Source organism: Nilaparvata lugens, chromosome 8 (genome assembly GCF_014356525.2).
Source record: "Nilaparvata lugens isolate BPH chromosome 8, ASM1435652v1, whole genome shotgun sequence".
Lineage (NCBI taxonomy): Eukaryota > Metazoa > Arthropoda > Insecta > Hemiptera > Delphacidae > Nilaparvata > Nilaparvata lugens.
In genome coordinates this window covers 8,856,690-8,870,283 of record NC_052511.1, presented here as the reverse complement: position 1 = coordinate 8,870,283, position 13,594 = coordinate 8,856,690, and the positions used below count along the sequence as shown (strand labels likewise).

General features: G+C 34.5%; 1 protein-coding gene across 1 annotated transcript in view; it reads left to right on the top strand.

The window, feature by feature from the left end:
* Positions 1–2,820: 2,820 nt before the first annotated feature.
* The window catches only part of LOC111044109 (homeotic protein Sex combs reduced), a 63,653-nt gene continuing 52,879 nt past the window's right edge, over positions 2,821–13,594 (top strand). The window contains exon 1 of the mRNA XM_022329176.2: positions 2,821–3,661. Within this exon, the coding sequence (XP_022184868.2) occupies positions 3,004–3,661 (658 nt within the window). The 5' untranslated portion in view covers positions 2,821–3,003. The remainder of the gene's footprint in view (positions 3,662–13,594) is intronic.

Sequence of the window (13,594 nt, the reverse complement as noted above, 5' to 3'; positions counted from 1 at the left end):
TGTGATATCAACCAGATTTTTTCTTTAAACATGATTCTCATTGGAATTGTTTTTAGTTTCTCTCACGCAGTCTAGTACAGGACAGGTAAGTCTGTTGATCTAGGAAATCTTCAACCTAGCAGATAAGAATGAGACTAAATAATTGTTTTCGAAAAGCTACAATCATAACTCATCCGATATAAGTTGAGAGCAACTAATATCAAGTGTCGAGGTTCTAGAGAGTATTGAGAGAGCAAATACGTTTTCAATGAGAAAATGTTCAAGCAATAAGTTATACTGAGAGTTGGTTAATATTAGGAAGGGAATGAGGTAGAACAGATAAGCCTTTCTTAGTACCTATTTGTAAGGAAATACAACTCTACCCTGATACTCTTCACAGAAGCTTATTTTCATTTTCATCATAAAATCATATTTTAATTCAGATTGGATTAGGATTCTTGATAATAGAAAACTATGATGAGAAGTTGTTAACCACTATTCAAACATTAAACCACTATCTGAAAATTTCTCATTTGTTTCAATCTCATTGAGAAATACTAGAAAATAAATTAAGATGCAACTGAATTGACAAGGCTTCACAGAAGTAAGTGATGTTGTGGTAAGGTAATTCAGGTTATTGTCACAATTGATTTAATACGAACTCTAATAATTAGCTGTTCTTAGTGAGAATTTGTGTGTATTTTTGGCTTCAAAATTCATAAAATAACTTAATTAATACAATGTGCAGTGATAATTAAGTGTAATATTAAACTATAATTTGGTGTTTTGATTTTTCTAAATTTAAAATTTGCATCTCATATTTATTTTTGGACGAAAGTTGAGCTTGAACTTCTTACAGAAGAAACATAACCTATTTTTGGGACATGACTGTAATCGAAATTTGGGAATGGAATAGTTTTGGGCCAAGCCTGTTGTTCCTTCCCAATCATATTTATATGATTTGTTATTGTATCCACGTATAAATAAATAAATAAATAAATAAATAAATTATTTCACACAGGGTTCACCATACAGTTATCGATACAATAGGGGCTGAACCTGAAGGCAGAGGATCTATATTAAGAGGCAGCGTAAGAGATCGCTAGAGGTCCTTCATTCATTCATTATAGTAAGTTATGTATGTAAAAAAAACATATTCAACTCAAAAGAGTCAACTCAAGTCGGAACAATTCTTGCACGTAAGATGATGATGAAAGGGGCTGAATTTGAAGAAAATTTATAGATCCTGATGGGGTGGAAAACTGAAAGCTAGTACCTAGAAGATACAATATTGGTAGATTATGAAATTGAATTATTTAAGAAATAGAAGAATGAGAGTCAACTCTGTCTATCTCATTCCATTAGCCTTGCACAAGAAAAATGCTTATTCGTTGAAAAGCTCTATCATGTGTTAACGTTGCTGTACGTAATAAGGTGAAACCATAGTGGAGCGGCGAAGGTAGCTTCAAGCTTAAGAGTGTTGAATGTAAAGCATGTATTTAAATGAGTGAAAAGAAGATAACATACCGCTGCACCATGTGCGCCACCATTTGAATACATGCATTATTTTCAACTCTCTCAAGCTTCGTCATTCCACTATGCCGTCACCCTTGGAAGGTCATTATCATCCCCAATAGAGAAAGAATTGCAGAAAAGTATATATAGTAGTCTACAGTAGAAAAAATTAAGAAACTAAAACCAAAACAGAAGCTTCAATGAAGAATCCAGAATGTTTGGTTCTGAAGCATCTAAAATTCTAAAATCTACTTTGTGGAAATAATTAAGAACAGAAAATTTTGTTAAGTGAACAACCACAAGAATCAACCTATTTCAGACTATGTGTAACCATAGAGAAACGATAGCATAAGTAGATATCCCACAGTAAAGGGCGTTTATGTCGCAACTTTTACTGTTATCCCAAGCCCATAGTTCACGTAGTTCTTTCCTATGCAGCTGTGTGACGCTGGTAGTCTCTCAAATTGTGCCGTTCATACAGTTTGACTATGGTTTACATAGTTTGACATAGTTTTACAAATGACTACTCGTTATAAGCTGTTTCCAATGAGAAGTTATCCGACACACTATCACCCCAACAAAACAGTAAAAATTGACAATAATCGACAGTAATCGGCTTGAGATAACAGTAAAAGCTGCGACATAAATTCCCTATACCATGGCTTATCTATTTACGCTATTGTTTCTCTATGGTGTAACCTTATCTAAATTTGGGAGAGGAATAGCACAAGGTTGCCTTATTTTTTCTCTCCCTATCATTTTTGATGATGCACTTGTTGTATGAATCAATAAAGAATAAAGCTATTGTTCATAATATTGGAGATGGATTTGAAGAAAATCAACAATACTCAATCTCCATAGGGTTGGAAATTATTGAGTTGTACACAGATGTGAAATTACGAAACTAAAGAGTTTGAGAGATGATAGAAGATGATGATGTGAAATTACGAAACTGAAGAGTTTGAGAGATGATAGAAGAATCCGAGTCAACTTTGAATACAAAAATTTATATTAGAAAAAGCTGTGAAGCAGAAGGAACAGAGAGCATGTTTTATCTTGAAAGAAAAGAAGTAGCAAAACTAAAGTAGTTGCAAAAATGCACACAACACCCGATCAACGGGTAAAAACAAACAGAAGTGTGCATGTGTGGTCTGCAACCGGCGGAGTGAGATGAGTCGAATTCTTGGAACAAGAGGGGAGTTTCTGTGAAGGGGTGGAGCCTAGCAGTAAGCGTGCTCAGACCCCCCTCCATCACGACTTACCCCTCCCAGCCGAGAGGGCCCAATCAAACCACTGCCGAAAAATGACTACTCGCTATAAGCCGTTTCCACTGAGAAGTTATCCGACACACGTGGTCTCTCATTCCGACGGTAAACACGTAAAGACATCCGCCCGCTGCACTTACGTCGGTGAAAATGATTATCACTCGAGTGATAATCAAGTGTTTGGTGCGAGTTCTGTGACTTTGAAACTTTAGTGTGTGTGAAAGAAGTGTGATAAGAGTTCCCGATGAGTTCCTACCAGTTTGTCAACTCGCTGGCTTCGTGCTATCAGCAAGGACAGACGCCGCGGTCGCCAGTGGATCCTCAGGTGCATTCGCCAGGATCTGAGTATTATCAACATCAGCAAGCTGGTGTGTATTCGACAGCGGGATGTTATTCACCGCAACAGTACACGGGCCAATCGGCCGCATACATGCAGCAGAGTCCTCCACCCATGATGGACTACACCCAGCTGCATTCAGCCACCTCCCAACACCAGCAGAGGCTGGGGCATCTCCAACAGTTACACCCGGGCACCTCAGTGTCTCCAATCCTCAACAACAACAACAGCTGTAAATACGCTGACTCAACCACCACAGCTGCAGCTGCAGCCGCCCCCGGCACCAACCTCAGCAGCCCCCAAGACCTGAGCACCACAGGTCTGCCGGCACGCAGTCCGCCCCCAGCCAAATCCTCCAGTTCCGCTTCGGCGAGAACCTCTCCCGCTGCGGCCACCTCTGCTGCCCCCGCGTCTCAAAGTTCCTCCTCACCAGCATCGTCGACCACCTCCTCCAATTCCAACTCTAACTCGGGCACCACCGCCGCCTCCGGAGGCAAGTCGGGGAGCAGTAGCGGAAATCCGCCCCAGATCTATCCCTGGATGAAGAGGGTGCACCTTGGCCAAAGTAAGTTATCCATCATCTTATCATTAACTAATATTACTGAATCCGTTGAAACCTATCACAATCGTATCACTTACTAACAATATTATCGAGTCCTTTAAAACATTTTCAGTGCACAGAAGTCTCATAGCCTCAGATAACATTCTTATTAGAATATAGGCTTATATCAAAAAAGCGGTTTGAAGGTTTGAGTTTTATCATTGGTGAAACCTCGGTTTTCCTGTTCAGTGGAGAATGTTAACTATGTTCAGAGCACTATTCACTTTAGATAGGACAAATTTATACAATCCAATCTATAATTTATCCAATCACGACCAATCTATCATTATAACGGTTTGAAGGTTTGGAATATCATCAACTAATATGCTGATGGTTGTAGCAGAACAGAAGAAAAGAGAAAAGAAGAATTCCCTTTAACTACGAGTCAAATTTCAATTCCGTTTAAGGCAAGTCTTGTCATCAGACGTCATCATAACAGAATCATCTGGAATGCTGATTTGGAAGGATTCTTTGATTCGAATAACTAAGATCGTTTACCGATCGCCGGTAATCTGAAATTAAACTGAGATTCCAATGTTTGAAATATCAACCGAGTTGTCCACAGTGGAAGATCGCTTTTCTTGTCCTGTAGATCCAATTGAATTTTTCCACTTATAATAGCATATTGCAGTAAACTAGGTACTTACAGCTATGAAATTCAAGTTCTTTTATCTCAAGAAGTTCTCATGTATAATCTGTATGTAGATCAATAATGAAATAGGCAAATAGCTGCCCCATCACTTATTATCCAAAACCTCTTGAAACGTCAAAAGGCTGAGAATGAATTGTTTTAGTTGAAGACCAAAACTGGCCTATATAATAGTAGTATAATAGTTAATATTGTCCAAATAGAGTTCAAGTAATTACATACAATGATTTACCAGACTCTTCTGTTATTGAAATTAGCACGTTAATCTTTTAATATTTTTACAAACCCAAATCAGTTATCAATAAATGACTAGGATTTTCATTTTTTTCAATGTTTGATGGTGAGGAATCTGGCAATAAAATGATTGAAAATTAATAATGAGACCAGACTCTTCTGTTATTGAAATTAGTACGCAAATTTTATAATATTTTTACAAACCCAGATCAGTTATCTATAAATGACTAGGCTTTTCATTTTTTTGGATGTTTGCTGGTGATGAATCTGGCCATAAAATGATTGAAAATGAATAATGAGACCAATTAACTCTGTGATCAATTAGTCAAATCAGAGGCAATAACTTTCTTATCTACTCATCATGGCCCACAGGCATGCGATTTGACCCAGTGGATTGTCTGATAACTGGTTATTATTCTACTTATGTAATATTTTTGATTTATGAGCTCAATAGTTCCAGATTGAATTTTAAAAAATGTCACCCACTAATATTTGAGAAAATCTCTTCATAATTAGTTAACTCTCTAGCATACTAAGCATAGCATACTAAGTTTTTGGTCATGAGAATATGACTTTGGAAAGTGAATTTTCATATGCCAAATAAATCAAACAACACAATATATTATTCCAAACCTTTCCTAGAGGTAGGCCTATGATGAAAAACAAATAGGTATAAGGAATATTAGAACTATATTAAGAACTCTATAAGCATAGAGCAAAGATAGTCCAAGCTTATAGTGTAGTATCTTCAGCATATTATGTTATAGTTTCCCTATGATATAGGCTAGATTTGTCATTAAACTTTAAATTTAAATTCCGGTAAAACATCTCAAGATACTGGTGATTTTGAACAAATTGAGCACTCTATGGTATTAGCTAGATCTGTCTTAAAACTTCAATTTCAAATTTCGGTAAATCATCTCAAGATATTAGCAATTTTGAACAAGTTTACCACTCTATGGTATAAGCTAGATCTGTCTTAAAACTTCAAATTCAAATTCCGGTGAATTATTTCAAGATACTGGTGATTTTGAACAAGTTTATCACTCTATGGTATAAGCTAGATCTGTGATTAAACTTTAATTTGAATTCCGGTAAAACATCTCAAGATACTGGTGATTTTGAACAAGTTTACAATCTTAAACCTACTGTTTTATTCAAGTTCACTATATTGAATCGACTATTCTATATTCATTCAGATGCTGTGTAATAGATAGTCTTTTCCAGATAAATAGGGATTATATCAATTTGAAGTTATTATGATCAAAGTAGACCTACAAAGTACATGGCTATTTCTACAATCTTCATTTGATTTATAGCTATTCCTACCCTACTACAACTTGTTAATGAAGATGGAGCATACTTTGACTTAACAGAAATGAATTGCATATTTGATATCAAGATAAGACATCATTCGGAATTGGGATGACTTATTCGATATTTTCATTAACATGCTATCACGATTTGTTTCAATAAATTCATCATTGCCAGTGAACGTGTCGTATTATTCCATCGGTGAATCCGATATCCAACTATCAGAACCTGAGGCGCTCTACCCTCAGTCCTATTACCATATTTAACTCGTAAATCTAACGTACGGCAAGCCAGTATTCGATGGGCATGGACAGTATTGTTGCTACAATCATTAGCCAGTTCTAATGTGCCTACTGTTAACCCTTCAATGTAACTCGATTGTGAACAGTATGTTGCGGACTCTCTCAAGCGATCTGTCGAGGTTTAGGTAAAAGGGTTCCAAACCTAATCGAAAAGGAACCTAGTCTGCGCTTTTGAAGAACGTCTGTACTTAGAAGCAGTAGAGATTGCACAGGTATATCCGGGTTGGACAGCTATAAATCAAAGGTAGTTAGGGGGTCTTCCTCCAGAAATTCATTGCCTTACACAGCTCAGTTCAGCAACCTTTCCTGTTTGTTTTTCTATTGCTTATATACACTCTGTCATTTGTTAAAGTAATTTTATCTTCTCGCTATTTTGTAAGGCGTGAGCTCCCTAACAGCCCGTAATAATTATTGTCTTCAGTGAAACTGAGGCATGCAGTAGCGAACAGTGATGATTGAAAGTCATGATAGTGATTAATTCTTCCACATATAAAAAATTAGTTCCCACTTACTTCTAACTTACTCAACTTCTACGATTCTATATTCTGAAGCTCTGAAGTTCTAACACTCTATGAACTTACCAGGCTTTGAGTAGCCTGCTTAATAAACTATTCAGTATTTTGGTAAAGTAGCGTTATTTCTAGCTTACTCAACTTCTACGATTCTAAATTCTAAAATTCTGAAGTTCTAAATGTGCGTACAGATACTCGCGCCGCGAACATATGACTATATCTGTAATTTTACAGAAATGGTAAGATACAGATATAAAAAGCTTGGCATCAGCTGATTAAAAGTGAATTGCTCATGTTCGCGGCGCGTAAATCTGTACGCACCTTAACACTCTATGAACTTACCAGGCTTTGAGTAGCCTACTTTATAAACTTTTCAGTATTTTTGTAAAGTAGCGTTCTAGTCCCATTAATTTCTGTGCTCACCTTAGGAATAATTCATTTTCCGAGAGCCTACCAATATCAAGCAAATACTTGATTGCTTAACCCAATTCTTCAATAATGTTTTATTCTTATGAGTATGAGATAGTACAATAAAGCATTGGTGATATCAGCAGAAGCTAATGCTGGCTTTAACATATTTTACAGAAATCTCCTGCTGTTGTTAATTCTTATAAAGAATCCTCATGACTATTGAGTATTAGCAAGTCATGTTTTGTTTCTATAATAAGCAAAATTCTAGTCCTTTTTTATCATTTTGATTCACCTTATCACAACACCTTGGTTAATTTTACATCCAAATAGAAACCTATAGATGCTAAAACTTTCAATTTACATGAGGAAATTCATTGCAAGTCAAGCTAATGTTAGTCGGAAGCATTACGGCGTCAAAATCTGAATAATACTTGAATATTAAGTACCTCTAGATAGCGTATTCCAAATTAAGGTTTAGAGCAGTTTTGGGCGAATGCCTGGTTTTTTACCTGGATTGTATTATTTTTTATGTGAATAAATAAATATAAGTCTACTCATGAGATGGAATTTATACATCATCTTTAACTACTAAAAAATGTAAAAAAGTTCCTATTCCTGATTTTGTGAGTTTCAGTAGCTTAGACAAAGATCAGTTGTTTGTGAAATTCGCCTTCATAAACCTATAGTCTTATAAATGTATGGGTGGAGATATTTCAGCCAAACTGAGTGCATACTTAGTCTAAGGTACATTTTGACTGATTTGATGCATCGGAATATCTAACCTGAAGATATTTATCTTTGGGGGATAAATAAACTATCTAGTTTTAATGAGAGGGCTTCAATTTACATTATTACAATCGAGTTCCTATGTAAAACTACCTCATAAATAACTAGTACCTCAAATTTCATTCATTTTTGTACTTCCTATTCAAAAATTTAAAAAACAATTGAGAATTAAGTCAAGTAGTCATTGCACAAGCAAAGTTCTATTTATAAGCTCTATTCCAACTCGTTGCGTTACATATTAACTGACCATTCTGTTATGACGATTGGGATGATTAATGCTGGTTCCACTTACGCAACCGTCTATTTTTATTCTTATCGGTTATTCATCTGAAGCAGGAACAATGATTTTCATAACGTTTTTGCATGTGAAAAAATAGAATTAGCTATTTTGATTTGTTTCCATATTCAGTGGATATGTTGATTAAGATATTGCACATCCAATTCCGAATTTGATCATTTATACCAATACCAATTATTCATCACCAAAACTTTTTGAATTGATAATTTCATATTTCACAATTCAATCCACCTTACCTGTGTATTCTCTATTTTAAACGTATCAGGTTTTTCAACTGAGTTTTCAGTTTATTTTACTGTAACTTAATTGATTTGAATTCATATTTTACTATTCAATCCACCTTACCTGTGTATTCTCTTTTGTAAACGTATGAGGTTTTTCAACTGAGTTTCAGCTTCCAGTTTATTTAACTGTAACTTAATTGATTTGAATTAATAATTACACATTTTACACTTCAATCCACCTTACCTGTATGCTCTTTGTCAAAGGTCTCAGGTTCTTCAACTGAGTTTTCAGTTTTCAGCTTTCAGTTTATTCTACTTACCTTCTTGAGATGGCTTTGTGCTACTATATAATTAAACCTGATTCATGAATGGTATTCAGGATTCATGAAAACCTTTAAATAGTGTGAAATGAATGTATAAAATTTAATAGTCTAGTATAGACTGTATCCAAACTGATACATACTGTATTTTAAAAACAGTTCAAAAACATAGCTCCAACTGTAATAATTAGATCATATTGAATGAAAAAGACTAAGAAATTGTCAAAAAACCACTGATTTATTGATAATTAGAGAGACCGGTTTCGGTTATTACACCATTGTCAATCACTGATAAACAGATGTTTTCATTGTCAATCTCTGTTTATCAGAGATCTCTGTTTATCAGAGATTGACAATGGTGTAATAACCGAAACCGGTCTTTCTAATTATCAATAAATCAGTGGGTTTTTGACAATTTCTTAGTCTTTTTCATTCAATATGAATAATTACCACAATATCAACTTCTCAACTACACAAAAAAAATTAGATCATAGTTTGAGAACTAAATCATTGATCAAACCGAAACTGTTTAATGGTTGAGCCTATTTTCAAGTAAAGCATAATCCCAATACTAAATAAACGTTACTATTCAACCACATTTACCTTTTTTCGTCTTGAAACAAATAATGTCAAAATATTTCATTTAAAGACCTGGGCAACCCAGAATCACAGTGAGAAATGAACAATTCACAAAGAATTATGATGAAGTGCTTTATATTGAGAACATAATTGAACAATTTTATTAATCCATAATGCGATAAATAGCAATTAGTAGTCTAGTATTAAGAGGTGGTTGGCAGCTAGAAAAGGCTAAACACAAAAGCCTACACAAATTAGCTGTCTAAAAATAATTCTCTTCTTTTCTGATCACCTCCTTACCAAGTAAAATATCTAGTCTATTCTCTGAAAAAGTCAGAACAATCACTCATGTGTTTTTAATGGAAACCAATAACCACTTCAGCCAACTTACCAGTAAAAACGGGCTTCCTCAAATCAGTTTTATTTCTCAAAAATCAACAGGGAACTTTCAAGTGCAATGTTGAACTAATTAACCAAATTATAATAGTATATTGCTTTATAGCTTCATTCAACTTCAACCGTTCTTAACGAATTGAGACGTTGTTCAACTCCTACTCGTCATATTCTAATCAGTGCAAAAGGTATGATCAGATGATTTTTGACCCCGGTTGGTGCCAAGGATAGTATACAGTCCGTGCTATATAATAGGATAATATACAGTCCTTGTTATATATTAGGATAGTATACAGTCCTTGTTATATATTAGGATAGTATACAGTCCTTGTTATATATTAGGATAGTAGGCTATACAGTCCTTGCTATATATTAGGATAGTATACAGTCCTTGCTATATACTAGGATAGTATGCAGTCCTTGCTATATACTAGGATAGTATACATTCCTTGCTATATACTAGGATAGTATACAGTCCTTGTTATATATTAGGATAGTATACAGTCCTTGCTATATACTAGGATAGTATACAGTCCTTGCTATATACTAGGATAGTATACAGTCCTTGCTATAATACAGTACTAGGATAGTATACAATCCTTGCTATATACTATCCTTGGATTGATGCAACCCAACTAACAAAGGAAACATTAGAAAGTCAATAATCAGGCTTTTAAGAAATTCACGCTCAAGTCTTTAGATCTTTTTGATAATAAATGAGAGATTGTGTTGACCACTCCTTGTAAATAGCGTTGATATTCTAGAACCTAGTTAACGTCAAATATAAAGATACTACGGACCACTCGCAAATGAAGCTCAAACATAGTGAAACAGATCATAATAATTGAATTATCATCTCTACATAAACTCTAGTCTGTGTATTCTAAATCAAGGTTTAATCATTTAATTTATTTAATCATTGAGAATTACACAACTTTCAGAAAAGTACCACAGGCTTATAAGCCCAAAACGGTTCCAATTCTAATTCTGACAACAATCCAAATGTAGCTAGGTTATGTGTAACTTCAACATTATTCAATTACACACTCAATTTACAATTCAAAACACACAAAAATCATTCTTGAATTGGAAAAATACCTCTAAATTGAATTATATCAATTAAAATATTCAGAAAACTCCAAACTTTGAATAAATAATAAGGTTTAAATCAATAAATCATGCGTATAGGGTTTGTAAATCTTTCATTGTAGGCGCTTTAACTTCCTATCTTACTCCATCAAATTATGTGTGATATTTTCATGAAATCGAGCTGATAATTTATTAACTCAGCTGAAAACCTGCCGCACAATAATCACAGTACAACATTCACTCCAAAAACATAACTCACAACTAGTAAAGGGAAGTATTTGTCAATGAAACTATTAATGCAGGTCGAAAGCCTTTTAAAAAGCCATATCTTAGCGGGAGTGGTGCTCGAGGAGGGATGTTAATCGAGATAGGCCCAAAGGACGGGCCAAGTGTGGTTCGGAAAGATTTATATGGGCGGAAGGGTATGAACGCCTTACTCATCTCTAGTTTTATCTCACTTTATTCAGAGTCTCTCTCTCCCTCTCGTCATCCTGTTCCCCTCTTCTTATTCGAGAATCATTTCCGACCTTCGGAGTCGAAATTATCAATCATTACTCCTATTTCGTTGGTCGTGTAAACATAAACAATACTACTCGGCACCTAGGAGAGAAAGAGTGTGTTAATAACTTAATCATCGTGCTCCTCTAGAAGTTCCAACTGCGAGCTTTGTAGGATCTATTGATGAGAGATCAGTCAACTTCAGCTTTTCTAGTCTATTTAAAGTGTTTAAACTCATCTATTTTGAGTAAATTTGTAAAATTTTTTCAATCAATCATGAAAAAGGCAAATATCAAAATTGGTAGAATTCAATCAAGTGTCAAATTCATTCTGTAAGTCTCAAAATTCATTTTGACACTTGATAATGGCGAGAACCGGCCGGAACTAGTATCTAAAACAAAAAAAAGGTATTTGTAATTGAATGAAAAAGACTAAGAAATTGTCAAAAACCAAAGATTTATTGATACTTAGAAAGACCGGTTTCGGTTATTACACCATTGTCAATCTCTGAGAAACTGATTGTTTTCAGAGATTGAAACAATCAGTTTCTCAGAGATTGACAATGGTGTAATAACCGAAACCGGTCTTTCTAAGTATCAATAAATCTTTGGTTTTTTGACAATTTCTTAGTCTTTTTCATTCAATATGAATAATTACCACAATATCTACTTCTCAACTACACAAAGAGTATTTGTAATTCTTAGGCCCACTTGCACAATAGCCGGTTAAATTTTAAGCCTGATTAATTCCACGAGAACCAATCAGAGAAGGCGGTTTTTAAAAGACGGCTCATCTGATTGGTTCTCTTGGAATTAATCACGGTTAAAATTTAACCGGCTTTTGTGCAACCGGGCCAGAGAATTCTATATCAAGAGAGTCCAGTTTATCTGTCTGATTTTAGGTAGCCTACATTGATCTCACCTGTCCTATGCTAGACTGTGAGAGAAACTCAAATTAATTTCAATAACAAAAATCATGTTCCAAGTACAAATTTGGTAGATAACAGAAAGAGTTCACACTTCATTTTAAGCGCTCTTATTTCTTCAACATGATAATCGACATGTATTCCTGCACCAATTATTCCAAATAATATTCACATAGGTTTCTACATGATAAATCGTTGAAAACGATCTTGTACTTTTAGTTGCAGTAGGTTTCAATTTCAATTTCAATTTCAATTTATTTATTCACACACACACACATAAGATACATCGGGTTTAGTCAACATGTATTCTTCAAACTACTACAAACTAAAAATTTCACTGCTTTCATTTCTATCTCGGTTTATCAAAAAACAATTAATCATTCCTGTAGATCTCTGAACGGAAACTTATCACACCAATTAAAAATATTTAATTTATCTGGAATATACAAGTTCCTGAATATCCTTCCCTCACTAAACATTGTTAAATATTTGCTTTATAGTAGGCCTACTTTGGAGCATAGGATATGATGCGGGTCAGTCTTCTCCTTTGAAAGCAAAGGCTTGCTCAACTACTTGATTGCTATTTCTAAAGGCTGGCAACATCATTAGAACATGACACATATTAAATTTATTGGTGGTTGACTCCTTTGGACAATTCACACTCTTGTAAGGCTTGTTTCTTATAACTATGTACTGTAAAGTTTCTGATTGAGTTTGTAATCTCTATTCTTCAAGCCATATAACGAGTTCTTCTTTCGCAAACAGAGACACACAATAAATTGTATCATGTTTTTTGTTAATTACTTCAAAAAATATTGATTTGAAATGTTATTATTCGGAAGGGGTATTTTAGGCTACGCAAGCGATCGTATCACACTTTTAATAATGTTGAAATAATATAAATAATTTAAAGATTCAAAGACAAAATGCAATTCATACCATAATCCAAAATGCCATTCAATAATATCATAATCATTAAAGAATCATATATAATCATTCAATAATTATTGACCGAGCGAAGTGAGGTCTAAGATTCAAGTCGACGGTTTGGCATTTCTCTTAATGTTAAAATGTTTATATGTTTATATGTTGCGCATTTACAGCGAAACGCGGTAATAGATTTCCATTGAATTTGACAGGTATGTTCCTTCTTGAATTGGGCGTCGGCGTATGTACAAGTTTTTGGAAATTTTGCATTTCAAGGATAATATAAAAGGAAAAAGGAGCCTCCTTCATACGCCAATATTACCGTAAAAATCAGACTATAGAATAATTATTCATCATAAATCAGCTGACAAGTGATTATACAGATGTGTGGAGAAGCCAGTCTATTGCTGTATTTCCATAAGGTCTATAGTTTCAA